Here is a 15,853-nt window from a genome sequence, read left to right on the forward strand (position 1 = left end):
ATATTTTGATGATATATTTTTGTTTTATTTATTTGCCTGAAACGTACGAAAAGGTATATGGAACATTTAATCATATTCAAGACTATTTCAAAATATGGTGATGTTTGGAACTCCGATCTCAATGAAAAATATCGTCTACCCTCCTTTCAGGAACTGAAATTATGGATAATTTACTGTTTAGCGCTGGTATTAAGACAATTCATCAATTACCATGGAATTGTTCTTTGTGTTATACAAAGATTTTATGGCCGAATTTCTATTTATAATTAATTAAATTGTTCCAAAATGTAGGCGGGAATCAAGAGTTAGCGTGCGTATTTATTTTATTATTCATGATATATTTGTAATTCTTAATTCAAACATTTTAAAATTATTGTTTAAAATGTCTACCAATTTTGCTATTGTATAACTTTTGATAAAAAGTTTTGACAAAAGTCCGCCTTCGTTTGATTAGCCCCCAAGCTGTTCTTGAGTCTTGTGTAAGTAAAATTCTCCATTTGTGCTTTAATGTCTGTAATATCCAGACTTGTTCATAATTCTCTCTCTGAAAAGATCAATTTTTCTTAACAAGGTAGTGATATCTCTAATGAAAGTTTTATATCTTCACATGTAAGATTTTAAAAATTGCACGTTTGAATTTTCAATTTCTTGAGTCTTGAATTTTCTCTTACTTTCTCTGTTGTCTTATCTCAAGAGCTGGCAATGTTAATGTGATATCATAAATCTCTTTCATTAGATTGGCAACAACATAATGTCATTCATAACGAATTTCTTCAGTTTCTGTTTTTGAGAGGAGTTATATTTCTTTATTCAGAATATCCCTTAGAGAAAGGAATGCATTTTCTGACATGGTGGAAGGTAGGGATTAAGAATTGTCCGATAGATTTTTCCCAGTAATCGCGGAAACTATAAGATTCTCTCCAATATAGACATTAAATATCAAACTAAAATTTATTTTGATGTAATTACTTTCATCAGACAATATTTCTCATAGTTACAAAACAATGGTTTTTACTGATAGAAAGGCAAAATGATTCAGCCAATTAGAAGGAGATAAAACTATGATGATTTAGACGGCTACATTTATATTGCTACAAAACGTTTGGGTAGGAAACAGAAACACTTAATGCCAAATGTTATAAATTATTTTTATTAAATCATCTTGCATTATGTGTGACCTGGAATGAATGGTATTTTCTTAGACAGGAAACATGTTTTTGTAAAGCCATTTACCGAATTTATAATGAATGACTTTTATGAACCTTTTCTGCTATGAGTGCAATTGGTTTCTCAAACCCGCAGAGTACAAGCTCTTCCACTAATTTGAGGCTTTCAGAAGATTATATATCAAATGTTTTGTAAAAGGAATAAATCTTAGTTTTAACAATATTCTCCAGAAAAAATAAATTCAAAATAATTGAAATTTCTCATTCATACATTTCAAAACTAAGTTTTTGTCAAAGTATTTAATTGTGTAATAAAACATTTTACAATTAAAAAAAAAATGCTATATTTTAATTTTTCTGTTAATATTTACACACATCTTTGAAAAGAACGGTAAATCTTCAAGCTAGGTTGTTAAACCTTTAAAGCAACTGAAATATCTGCAATAGTAGATGTATATCTATTCTAAGAATCAGTTCAGCTCTGACAATGAGTTTTAAGAACTTAAAAAAACATATCAAATAAACTCTTAAGTTATATCAATATATATGCAATCTCTTTTTTCATTATACTGTTAAATTATTAATTTTTCTTGGAGAGTTTCAATACGATGTCGTCACAACTGCATAAAAATAGGGTATTTTGACGATACGGTTTTGTATCCAGATAGCTATACGTGAGAAGAAAATACCATATCAATTATTTGTGATTTATTGGAAAAAAAAGTTGATTTATAAGACTTACTCATTTTATTTTTTTCTTTACTGGAAACAAGGAGCCGTACTCTTATGTAAGCCAGGACTTCCTCTCATATTCTTGACAATATCACATAATGCAAAAATAAGTAATAAACACCCACTATTCCGAGAACATGACATTATGAATACCAAGATATGGAGATAACGAACAATATTCATTTTCAAAGTTCATAAAACAATTAAAAAAATAGGAGCAGAGCAAACATGGACCTCCGAAACATCTGAGGTGGGATCAGGTGCCATGGAGGAGTGAGCATCCCCTGCTGACCAGTCACACCCACCGTGTGCTCCTTGTCATGATCGGGAAATCGGGAAATAACGGAAAAATCCAACAATAATTAGAAAAATCTAACAATAAGTATGAAAAACTTTAGTCAGCATTTGACTTAATGATAAATTGTATATGCTGAGAGGGTCATTGTATCGACCATAGAACTTACGAAATTATGACTTTAAACGAGACTGTTGATATTCTTGATTTATTAACTTGATTGTCGATAATTTTGCTCGTTTTAGAAATTGTTCATACGTAAAGCATACTTTTGCATATCAAATCAACTGATATATATATATATACTCCGTATGCAGGTGATGAAGGTGATGAAGGTATATTGGTGCATAGGTAAGGGAAGTTGACGATAGAAAAGTTAGTCATCACGTTTATCATATAGCTTGGTTGTTAGATTACCATTAACGTCTTTTTCAAGTAAAATATCCAAGAAAGAAACAGATGTGTCAGACTCTGTTGTATCTTTTATCTCAAGCTCATCAGAGTATATCGTATCGACATAGGAATGGAAATTACTATTGTTAATTGACAATACGTCGTCGATATATCTAAATGTCCAGTTGAAGGCCACAGCAAGTGCTTTCTTCTTTTCATGTATAAGATTCTGCACAAATTCTGCTTCATATGAATATAAAAATAGTTCTGCTAATAACCTAGCGCAATTGGTACCCATGAGTATATTGCTATCGGTAGCAATAGCTCTGTTGGCATATTTTCTATGAGACGCTAGTGTACATCATGGAATATGCCTGCAAAGCAATCACTTTGCATAACATTGTTTATTTCTTAATTGCACTCATGAATGAAGCAGTAACGCTCAATTCTGGTAGTAATATATTATATATGATATGAATATGTTGAATAAGTAACACTCTTTTTGCACTACTGTATTCTAGTCATGAATATGTTTTAACAGTAGCATCTCTTTTTCGGTAGTATCGTATATTAGTCATGCATATATTTGTAGTAGTAACAGTTCATTTTTGGTAGTATAATTGTATACTAGTCAAGATTATGTTTTTAGCAGAAACAGGTCATGACTGGTCAAATAGCCAAAGACTGGTGGATGTTGTGAACCTCCTGCAGTGTTTCACAGTTGTGTTCATGTTGACTACTGGTAACCTTTTCATTTTTTCAACAAAAAAAAACCAACATATATTTAAAACTGTCGGTGAGCATTCAATTTTAGGATAACATTAGTAATATGAGTGATACTAACTAATGTAGGTTTAAACACTTTAATATAGAAATTGTATTTTTTAGACAGGCAGCCATATTCATAAAAATACGATCAAATGAATGTCATTTCCCTCTAAAGGAATAATGCTCAAGCGATTTTCCATCCAGCAAATGATGACCTCCCTGCGTTGTTGCTGACAATTATCCCACGATTCCAATATAAATGTGTTCTAACAAAGACTCTGTCTCCTGCCGTGACACGTGTAACAACAATCCCTGTCCCTGGAACGTCGGATTGATTACTGACAGATGTGTGCATAACTCCTAGCTCTGTATAATTCACTATCAATTGTGTCGAGTGGTACTGATAATCATTGCATCTTATTGTCCAAGTAAATACATAAAGTCCGGTTTCTGGAACAATGAATACTCCCGTGCCTGACCAATATCCGCTTCCAACGTTGGTTCTGACGACATCAAATATCAGATTACGCCTGCCAGATATTTTATCTGTATTTTGAGCCATGTAGGCATAAAATGAAATACCACTAACGGTCGGAGGAGACTGTAATTTTTCTGAAATTAATATAAAGAATTTTAAAGACAAAGTTTTCAAATACATATTACGATTTTTCAAACAGGGGGTGTTTACTCCTCTTAGAAACCTGGTCCCAACTCTAAATAGATTTTTGTTTAGGTCGATCGCAGTTTGTAATCGCTTTTTTCAATTACATCAGTAATATTTTGGTAACCATTCCTGATCAATATAAAAATTTTCTAAAACGTCCAATGTAATTGTTGAAATTCTCTCCCCAAATTTTGGGTCCACTTTAGCCGGGCGGGGTGGGGGGGGGGGAGGAGAGGGGTGTTAAAACAATTTTCATCAGGTTATCATTTGAGATTTTAATCTCTTTGACTATAACACTACAATACCGAGATAGAAATGGCTTTTGAATATATACTGAATATGAAAGTTGTTTGCTCTATTGAAACCCCAACACCGCCGAAGTATGGCTGAAATATTTCCGACTCAGTGTTAAGCAACATCAATCTGTCAATCAATCATGTAATCCCAGCATAGGACTTTGATTGAAAGAAAGAACGGTATAGATGGTAAGTGGATGTTTTGCGGGTGTCTGGATTTGCGACTGCTGTGCTTGATACCTGGAGAGTCTCTTTCTATATCCATTCCTAAATTTTAATTGCACCTTGTTATAGCCTTAAAATGGTCTTGAATGAAATGTAGATAATTCTAATTTTAGACAGAGGATTTTTTTTATATGTACTTTAATCCAGCTAATTATGGATCTGTCGTTCTAATGAATATTTTTACGGTTTTTCTTTTGCATTAATTAGCTAGTTAAAACATATTTTGCATTGGCACAATCCTTAGCTTTTAATCAAGATATGTTACGAAATATACTCACTCATGACTATATTTTTTAAAAACCTTTCCCACTCGTGATATTAATCCTATATTGAACAACAAAAAATGGATATCGTCTGTATATTTAAGATTTAGTCTATATTTGTGCAAAATGAACAATCATTAGTATCTAGTAAAAGTTAAATAAAAGAAAAAAAATATCTGAGCATTTGAATTCTTACATAGTATACTGATAAAGGAAATAAAAACTTATTGCTATGTATGGTAACTTTATGTTTAAAAGTGTAGTTACCCGATATGCTCATCAGTTGTTTGTAAACGTTGCTTTGACCCTCTAGAATTCGTTGAATTGTTGCATTGACAAAAGTCGAAGAGACACAAAGTTTCCTTCGTTTATATTTAAACGAGTATTAAAGTCTTCTGCGTTTTTTTTCTTCGAATATTGTTTCGTTCATTTTAAATATTTTTTTCTGTGTATCCTCGTTTTTCTGTGACAGACTTTCATATTTCTGTTCATGTAAAGAAATTGCATTTTTTAAACTGTTCAAGTCATTTTCCTTCATCAGTTTGAACTCGGCTTTTAGCTCCATACATCCTGAGGCATTTATTTTCTTGTTAGTTTTAATGAAACCATCCAGTTCTGTTTCATTGTCTGCATTTTGTAGAATTTGTTCATAATTGTCTTTCTGAAGAGACGATTTTTGTTTCCAAGGAAGTGATATCTCTGTTTTATTTAAGGAATATATATTGTCACCTGTCAGATTTTTAAAGTAACACAATGCAGAGCGCATGATTTTCAATTCTTCTTTAAGGTTTGAGTTCTCTTTTTCGGTTTCCTTTTGTGTTGCTTCAAAAGTTTGCAATGTTTTTGTGATATCATCAAGACTTTTCATCACATTCAAAATAATATGTTTATTGTCAATGACATCCAAAATTAATTTTTGCATTTTCTGTTCCATTGAGAGGCGTAACAGTCTTTCTTTACTCAGAATATTTCTAAGAGAATAGGCTGTTTTTCTTGAAGTTGAAGAAGGCAAGGACTTAGAATTGTCCAATGAATTATTCCCCAATAGAGAGGAAACACAAAGGATTCCATTGAGAAAGATCAAACATCCAACAAAATTGCACTGCATGGTAAATATTTTCATCAGGCTATGTTTCTTATAACTTCTAAACAATGTTTTTACTGATAGAAAGGCAAAACGAATAAGCCAAGAACAAGGAGATAAAGTACAATGATATAGTCAGCTATATTCATCTAGAAGAATACCTTTGGTTGGGAATAAATACACTTAAAGTCAAGAGCTATAAGCTTGTGTTATTATTTCATCTTTATACTGTGTAACGTTAAGAGTAACCTGGAAAGAACATTGTCTTCTAGGACAAGAAACGTTTCTTTCAAATCAGTAACCAGTTTGTTTGATACTGAAGATGCCGGAGACCCGTGTATTCACATTCTGCATTGCCCGGAAATTATACTTACCTTTTGGTTAAGTTCAAGTAAACAGTTGAAGGTAACGAACAATGATTGATCTAAATAAAATCTTAACACAATACAAATCTGTATAAAATTAAAAAATAGGGCATGGAACACGGACTCCTTTAAATTCCAGAGGTGAATCAGATGCCTAGAAGGAGAAAAAAATCCCCTGCTGACCAGTTACACCCGCTTTGAGCCCCGTGTATTGATCAAGTATACAAAACATTCCTTAATCAAATCAAGTATAAAAACAAATACCTAACAATTGGTATAAATTAAGTCATCATAAGTGTCAATATCTAAATAATGTGTACAAAGTTTACAAAAGTTTGAGGACAAATTATTTTTAGAAGACTATCCACTAGAAAACTATTCAATAAACAGCTGGTAAAAAATAAACTTATTTTCTAACAAATATACAAAAAAATCGTTTTTTTATGTTCCCTCTCGAGACATTTTCACTCAAATTGAGATGGAGGGCTTCAAATACTGACTTATGCTCGGCACTTACGGCCATTCAGCAGTGAGGGATCTTTTTCATGCCAGAACCTACTGCGACAAGGGACCTCGGTTTATACAGTCTCATCCGAAGGACCGGTCTCCATGTCTCACGAGTGGGATTCGAACCCGCGACGTAAGGATCAACTCCTTACTCCACAACTCTAGAGCAGACGCTCTACCACTGCGCCACGCAGGCGACTTAAAGTGCAGGAAATTATGGTAATTCGATTAATAAACCCTCGAGTTTAAGAGACATTTTCCTATTTTAAAAAATACACTTTGCAAAATACACTTTGCACATGTTTCTCAACTAATTATGTCATGAAGTAATAAGGACATTTTTCTTTTTTGATATGAATATGAATCCGCGATAGTCGAACAAAGAGTAATAAGTATCTATTTATTTAATACATTAACTCGGGAAATAAAACCTCTTTAAATAATTTTTACACTGCTGATAATGCCTAAACGTACGTTCTATATACATGAACCACAATTATTGTTTATAATACGTACATCAATTAACTAGAGAAACTTTTACCTAAAAGATTATTTTTAAATTCACTTATCTTTTCATCCAAAAATGATCCTCTGCATGACATTTTATAATTTGTCAGTTTTACCAGTCATTTGAATGATTTCGTTTTGATGTATAATTTAAAAGGAATTCTTAATCTGCAAGGATACCACTCAGTATTGTTCAGATATTTAGAATATCTGAATAGATTATAAAAATTTCAATACTTCAAAGAATTTAAATGATTTCAAAGAAATTTCTAACATAGACTATATATTGATCAACAAATAAAATTCATTGGTTCTTGCTTTTTACGTTTTAAAATTTAATGAACATGTAATGATATTAAAATGACAGAAATCTTAAAAATTTAAAATAAAAATTATCTATGCTTTTTAATCTGTGCTTTGTGGAGTAACAGCTCATTTTTGTAGTATTGTATACTAGTCATGATTATGTTTATACAGTCATGTAGCAGGAGCAGCTCATTCTTGGTAGTATTGAATACCAGTCATAAATATATTTGTAGAAGTAATAGCCCATTTTTGGAAGCATTGTATACTAGTCATGAATATGTTGGTAGAGGTAACTCATTTTTGATAATATTGTATAATCATCAGGAATATGTAAGTAGCAGTAAAAGGTCAAAGTTTATAGTAATGTATGCAAGTCATGAATATGTTTGTAGCAATAACAGCCCTCCGGGCTTGGGCCGAGACCAACCGCTCGGGCTGATACCAGGGCCGAGATCAAAACAACAGTGTGATATTCTATATGTATTGTATACAATTCATGAATATATTTGTAGTAGAAACACCTACATTTTTTTCTTAGTATTGAATACTACTGATGAATATGTTTGTAAAAGAAACGGCTCATTTTGGTTGGTATTTAATACTAGTCTTGAATATGTTTGTACCAGTAACTTCTCATTTTTAGTAGATTAGTGTACCAGCCATGAACGTGTTTGCAGCAGTAACAGCTCTTTATTGTACATGTAGTATAGTATACTAATCATGAATGTTTTGTAGCAGCTAGCTAACTTTAGCTAGCATTGTATGCTATTTATGAATGTGTTTGTCGCAGTCTTTTTTTTTTTGCAGTATTGAATACTAGTCATAAATACATTTGTAGCGGTTACAGCTCATTCTTGGTATTGTTTCAAATTAGTCATGTATGTGTTTGTAGCAGTGACATCTCTCTTTTTTTTTTAGTATTGTATCCTAGTCTTAAATATGCTTGTCGCATTAACAGCTCATTTTGATATTATAATATACATGTACTAGTCTTGAATATGTTTGTCGCAGTTACAGCTCATTTTGATATTATAATATACATGTACTAGTCTTGAATGTTTTTGTCGCAGTTACAGCTCATTTTGATATTATAATATATATGTACTAGTCTTGAATATGTTTGTGGCAGTAACAGCTCATTTTTTAAAGTGAAATCTCTTAAAACCATACTATAATAACCTTCCTTATTGCACTCAGGGATGTTATTAACTTTAAAAACATTAAATCAATGAATGCCTATCCAAATTTAGAAATACAAGTAAATAAGGAACTTTGTATATAACAATAATTTTATACCAATAACATTTGATCTGAAAAATTTTGAAGAATGGGAACTTTAATCTCTGCATTACGTGTCTTAAGTAGATTATTATTTAATCCCATTTGTCCTTCAAGACAAAATTATAAACACAGAAACGCACGACATGTGGCCTTTTTATTGTTTTCTCACCTTATTTCTGGACTATTTGTTGTTATTTCGACATATGCAGCAGAACAGTCAACTGTCCGGAGTGCCAACTACATTAACTGGGCAGTGGTCATAGGATGTGTGATTGTCGGGTTGTTTTCTCTCTGTGTCCTCCTCGTGTCCGGCTGTCGAGGACGTCTGGTGGTGGATCCTAAGGTGTGTAATGCAGATTCAGATCCGTCTTTGAATCTGCGTGTAATCTTCCTATGGATGTTTGGAATGACCGTGATGCTCCACCTGGCCCTGAATATTGCCATTTACCTTGAGTGTCTCCAGAAATATTCATTGAATCTGTTTTATTTTGCATTATCTCTCCTTAGCAATTTTGCGTTTATGTGTTTCTTAATCATCCAGCTGAGCATTATAGCATATTATAGGAGAAACGCATTTAGAAACACCTTAAGTCATTCTATTGCTGTCGTATTTATTCTCACTGCTAATTTTGCTATATGGTTTAATACGACGGTGAGTACTATTAATGTGTTTGAAATGATGGAAAACAAGACAGTCCCCAGATACAGCAACGAGTCCTTTTGCTTCCGGACTTCTAAAATACAAGTGGAACTAGAAAGAAAAATAGAGCAGTTTTTAACACCAGCCAGAATGGAATTTTGTATATTAGCCTCAAGTTTTATCATATCTCTGTGGACATTGCCTGATGTAAATAGGAAAGATAATATGCAAGACAAGGATGGAGATCTCAATAATTCCTTGGCCTTTGATATCCAGTCCCGTGGTAGATTCCCACCAGGACCTGAAAATGATTCCAGTCGAAGTTTAATGTTACATTCGAGAAATGGTGTAAATAACTTGGTTGGGTCAAATATCGTGTCTCTCGTGTTTGGAATCATTTTAAACCTGCCATCATTTGTTTCCAATATTTTACTGACTTTTGTGTTTGATTGGGACAGTGAAAAAACAGCAATGTCGCTGTATTTCAGTAAATGTCTGGGATCAGTTTCAATTATTGTTGTGATATATCTTTGTAGTTACAATCTACGGAAGTTAAATTTTTCGTGGAGTAAAGACAAAATGACAGTGAATGATTACATTCTAATTATTAGTTCCTCTGGTATGGTGGCTTATTTTATGTTTGGTCTACTTTCGCCTGATTTAACCCTAGCATTTTTAAGTAGCCGTATTTTTCTCATAATCGAAACTTATCTTCAAACATATTTTTTGATAAAGATGAAAAGAGCTTGTGTAACTTTCAATTCTTCTATGATATCAGCAACAGGAGTTTTTCTGACCATATCAAATCTCATTTATTGGTTCTTGAATGCGTACAATCAAATAACGTTTGTCAAGGGAAGAATATTAAAGCTTGTGGAATTCGAAGATTGGCTCTACATTGAGAACGTCTTGGTGCCTTTAATGACTTTTTACAGGTTTCTCTCGGGAATGAGCGCCTATTCTCTTTACAGAAGGTTTAAGTCACATTCTTAACCTCAAAAGAGGTAAAAACTATCATCGAAAAATATTAACTTTAAATTGTATTTTCTTATATGGTTGTGAATACAATATATATAAAGTTACACATTGATAAATTTTGTCTCTCTCTCTCTCATAAAACATGTCTCTCTCTTTACATTTTCTCTCTCTCTCTCTCTCTCTCTCTCTCTCTCTCTCTCTCTCTCTCTCTCTCTCTCTCTCTCTCTCTCTCTCTCTCTCTCTCTCTCTCTCTCTCTCTCTCTCTCTCTCTCTCTCTCTCTCTCTCTCTCTCTCTCTCTCTCTCTCTCTCTCTCTCTCTCTTTTCTGTCTTATATCTCTCTCTCTCTCTCTGTGTGTGTGATTATTTAATCTTCTGTATTGTGTAAATTGTTTGTTTAAATAACAATGACAAGTTTTTATATGTCAATGAACATTCTTGTAATTTACTTCTGTATTGTAAAGATTAAATCTTTAAAAATTCTAACTTACTTCTGTATTGTTAAGATTTGCCCATAAAAATAATTGAATCCGTGATTTTGCAAACATATCTTTTGAAATTACATGGAACAAAATTGAATTTTTTAATTCAAAAAATATAGATTGCGTTTTCAACAGTAAAATCGCGTCAAGTCTTCTTTAGAAAATACGGTCATGAGATCATAGACATTCAAATTAAAGAAAATGTTTCATATTGGGAAAATGAAGCACGAAATTAGTCCTGCAAATGCTAAGCATACTTTTACACTTGACTTAGAATTAATAAATAATTGATTGCAGAAATGTAATGTTGGACTCTTTAGCAATAACGATGATATTTTTTCTTTATTACCGGTAAATTGGATTGGGAACTTTTTCTAGAGATACATTTCAAATGGCTTTGTCAGGCTAAAAAGTAAAACAAAAAATAAGGCAAAAGATTTATATTGAACATTAATTCTACTACGTCTGGAAATCAAACATATACTCAAAGTTCACTATCCAAGGAAGACATTCCTCAAAACAAATTTCTCCATGAATAAGGGTTTTAACGTTTGGGAAATGAGTTTAGTTTTCTTTTTGCCTTGTCAAGAAATTTCTGGGCTTTTTTTTTGACAGGGGTGAACATCCTTCCCCCCCCCCCTGGAAAAAAAATCTGGATCCGCGCCTGGATCACTGTTTGATATCTACAACTATTACATTATAAACTAACACTATGTGACGGAATTGCCTTTTCGCTTAACCTCAAAACAGAGAAAAACTATTATCAAAAAACTAAATAATGCAACTTTAACATGCGTTACTGTACATGGTCCTGACCATCATATGTATACAGATACACATGAATAAGTTTAGTACGTTTTAATGCTCTATCTATCTTGTTTACGTTAATACCTAAGGTTTTTTAAATTAAAGTATGTGTATGTATTTATGTTGAATAATTAATGTAATCATGCTTATCTTAATAATAATGATAAGAATTTTTACTTGTTTCACCAGATAGTTTATTTTTCATTTTCTTTTCATTTACATTCTTCAAAATTACTACTGTATTGTTAAGATTTCTTTTTTAATAAAATAACTGAACACATCATTTTGCAAAAACAAATTTTTGAAACATTATTAGATATTAAATGGAACAAAATCAAGTACAAAATTTGACTCCTTTTTCAACAGTACTTACATGTCAATTTCTGTTTTGAATAATACAATCAAGTCATTATAAACATTTAGTTTTAAATTCATCATATTTGAAGAATGATACTCGAAACTGATTCTGCAAATGCATAGCACACTTTTTCACTTTACGTAGAATTGCTAATTGTTTGCGGAAATTTATTTTTTAAACGATATCAAAAAAGTTCCTCTTTTTTCCCTTGAATTGGACTGAGGACTTTTTTTCTTATATATCTCAAATAGCTTTCTCTGGCTAAAAAACTAAAACTCAAAGAAATTGCTTTATACCTTGATAATGCCGTTAGCTCATTACATGACAGAACTTCCTCTGCTCTGTGTGTCTCTATACACAAGTAGATAGACCACAGCGTGCGTAAAGTCAATTAAAATTGAATCAATCATTATGTCAATGCATTAAGTAAAAAAAATTACTTGACACAGATGTACATGTTAAGATTGGTCACAAAAAATTATTGAATATTTCAATTCATCCCCTCCTCTCCAATCCCTAATCCTTTTCTTCTAACCCAGTCCCCCACTCCGTCCGATAAGTTAGGTGACCAATAAGATTCAACTTATTGGACACCTACAGATTATATTGAATAACAGTAAAGGGCGGCACAGAGAAATGAACAGCATTTAAAACACATGGTCTGATAAATCGAACAATTTTATTTGAGCAATGTAGAAAATTAATAGCGTAAATTGTCAATATTTCACAGAATAATCCTACGGAAATGTGCATGAATAATACATGTGGTGAACAGAATGCCTTAAATTCAGTGAGTCGAAACTCAGAATTGGTGGTAGTACCGCAGTTGAGGAAAACCTCAGTTGAGACAGAAATCTAAGATTTAAGGTCAGATGAGACGTTCCTCAAAATCTGTTTTGTATATCTTCGCAATGTATGAAAAATATTCAAAATTTTCATTACATTCTGACTTCTAAACCAGTTTCTACACGTTTTTAAAAAATCCAAACACTTAAACATTTGGAATTGGAAAATTTTTTTTCTTCCCGATAGGATTATATAAGAAGAATTTCCTCTGGTATCTTGCAGAAATGCCTGGTAAGGTACCTCAATCTTTTTGTGAGTAAACATGTTTAAGTAGCAAAACTTCAATGGCAAGCTCTTAGAAAAATTTATCTATTATTTAGGAACGTCTCGTCTGTCCTTAAGACTAAATATGTCAACTATTTCTTTATCTTCATTTTTTGACAAAGTCTGTTGTTAGAATTTATAAAATTTATTCTAAAAAATTAATTGAAAGCTATATTTCATATATTGAAAGTGTATGAAAAAACTCAAAACTGTTCTGCATAAAAAAGATATATAGGGCTAATTTCCTCAATCAAAATATTATACACATGTGAGTCTATATTGCATATTCAAAGCATATTTTAAGAAAATTCTAAGCTGTTATGAGTAAAAATATATATTTTGGGCTAAATTCATAAAGCATTATTTTAAGACATGTGTTTCTTTCAGCAATTTATTTTTTCTATGAATATCCTTTGCCTACAAGCAATATTGTCCCCAATAATCTTGTTTCTTTATATTTTTAGTAGTTTTATAATTAAGTAATGTGATTTGCGCTATTTAATTCAGCGGTGTTATAAAATTGAATTGTTATGAATAATTCTAAAATTAGAGGTGCTGACTTAACTTTACGCAAAAGCTGATGTCATATCTTTAACTTGATTGTTTTGTGTCAACTAGTAATATTCAAGTGAATTTGAACTCGAATAAAACGACATCATAAAGTGTTCCACATTCATATTTATATTTCCTTTTATAAAAGCGTTAATTGCTAACTAACATACTTAAAATAGTTTTTTTCAAAAGCCTTGTGATTAATGTACGACTCTACGCATCGATTCTTGATAGTCTTTCCAATAAGATGACCATCCAAAACTGTAAATAAAAATGAAATCCTCGTCTACGCATCGATTCTTGATAGTCTTTCTTATAAGATGACCATCCAAAACTGTAAATAAAAATGAAATCCGCGTGTACGTAGTAATTATCTTTATCATTTTATTTATATAGAAGAAAATAAAACAAACATGACTTTATGCACGTTTATTTTGATATTGGCGATTGTTGGTCGTGGCATATTTAAAAGCAGCAAGGGGTCGCCAAGCGTAAAGGGCGACCCCAAATTACAACAAGCAGCAGCAGCAGCAAGCAACATGAAAGCATAATATAGCTAAAAGAAGAGAATTTCAAATTTAAGCAACTGGTTATAGCATAGAGAGGATTATGTTCTTAAAATGAATTGAGCAAGGATTTGCATTTTCCTTAATTAACAAGTCTAGCCCTAATTTACCCCAAACCCCAGATAAATAAAATTATGAATTCCTTTATTCCTAATTGTTATAGCCCTAGAAGTGAAGAATGCATGAGCAGGAATAAAAAGAGGCATCAATAACAGGGGAAAAATCCATGTCCCTAAAATGCTAAAGTGTTCAATACCCTTGAGTCAGATTGTACTGTCAAATTCATTGTTCGACTAATTACACAACTAAAATAATTAGCATAGCTCTCAATGAGTAAGTGAGCTACCTTTGATTGCCAATGAATTTGATAAAATTTATGCAATTGCCAAAAGGAACCAAGGGGCAATTACACACTTGAGAATCTCTGAATTTAATTTTAAGAGTACATCAGTTCTGAAGTTTGAAATAAAGCATTGGCCTGTCTTTTTGGTTGATGGTGTTGTTCAATGTGGAGGGCATTATTTTAGCCAAGCATGAACTAAGTTCCTATTGCATGATAATAACATATAGCCCAACTTATGCTGAACATTAGCCTTACAACTTACAATATTTGAATATTCCCTGTTAATTCTGATAAGTAGAAATGGTATAACTTTGCTTCCGACCCCCCCCCCCTATTTTTTTTGGTTTATTTAATTATTTATTAATTTATTTTTTTTATTAAAGCACTCTATTGCAAAATGCACTTAAAAATTCCCTTAATGTATACATTGAGAATGCTCAATTGAATAAAGACTGCGAAAATTGATAGACACCGATTGTAATGTTTTGATTACTTTAACTGCTATTAACCCCCCCCCCCCTCTTTTTTTTGTTTGCATGATTCAAATTTTTTAATATATAATTACAACAAATATTCCTCAATCTGATTCACGTTTGATTGTAAAACTAAAACGTAACCTACTTTTTACATACATTATGCCACATGTATGCCAACATGAAAAATTTTAATCCAAGCTAATCTCGCATTTTTGCGAAAAAGAATAATCCATCCATGCATCCAATCATCAAATCAGATATTTGTCTATACTATTTCATAAAATTATTTAAGAAACAATCGTGATTGAAGCATATTTTTTGAAAATTCTGTCTGCTATAAAATTCGTGTACCTTTCGTTTTAGGATCCAGGGCAAAGAGGGGGAATTTGATATATCCCGAACCCGATCTAAATTATATTCAAGCTAACCCAACTCAAATAGCAGCAACAAAGTTTTCCTCATAAAATAAAGGCATATATTCTTTAAATTAATAGATGCTATTATTTACTAGTATTTAAGAGGGGAAGGAGGGAGGGCACAAAAAAAATTGTCACCTCCCAAAAATTCCAAGTCCCAGCTCTGTGGGGTTTTACAGAACTGAGATACATAAGTGAAAAGATTTGGCACTGGAGTAGAAGGGGGGTGAAGATATCCTTAAAATGATGAATAACATTCTAAATTCACTAAATTA

General features: G+C 32.0%; 2 protein-coding genes and 1 long non-coding RNA gene across 3 annotated transcripts in view; 2 read left to right on the forward strand and 1 right to left on the reverse strand.

Moving 5' to 3' along the window:
• The window catches only part of LOC134258314 (fibrinogen C domain-containing protein 1-B-like), a 125,912-nt gene that overhangs the window by 96,640 nt on the left and 13,419 nt on the right, over window positions 1-15,853 (forward strand). The window lies entirely within an intron of this gene.
• LOC134258315 (uncharacterized) lies at window positions 3,370-6,297 on the reverse strand. Its single transcript, XR_009990139.1, has 2 exons — window positions 5,070-6,297; window positions 3,370-3,966 (listed from the first exon to the last, which is right to left on the reverse strand). It is a non-coding gene; the product is annotated as an uncharacterized LOC134258315 (long non-coding RNA).
• LOC134258310 (uncharacterized) lies at window positions 8,680-10,562 on the forward strand. Its single transcript, XM_062740838.1, has one exon. It carries the CDS (start codon window positions 8,899-8,901, stop codon window positions 10,483-10,485), a length of 1,587 nt encoding a protein of 528 aa, XP_062596822.1. The 5' UTR covers window positions 8,680-8,898; the 3' UTR covers window positions 10,486-10,562.

The sequence above is a fragment of the Saccostrea cucullata genome, unplaced genomic scaffold, assembly GCF_032062105.1.
Source record: "Saccostrea cucullata isolate Sc308-1 unplaced genomic scaffold, CSIRO_AGI_Scuc_v1 ctg11159, whole genome shotgun sequence".
Classification (NCBI taxonomy): Eukaryota; Metazoa; Mollusca; class Bivalvia; order Ostreida; family Ostreidae; genus Saccostrea; species Saccostrea cuccullata.

Excerpts from the sequence above, each read along its gene's own strand:
- LOC134258310 (XM_062740838.1), top strand. The coding sequence starts at position 8,899 with ATGGGAACTTTAATCTCTGCATTACGTGTCTTAAGTAGATTATTATTT.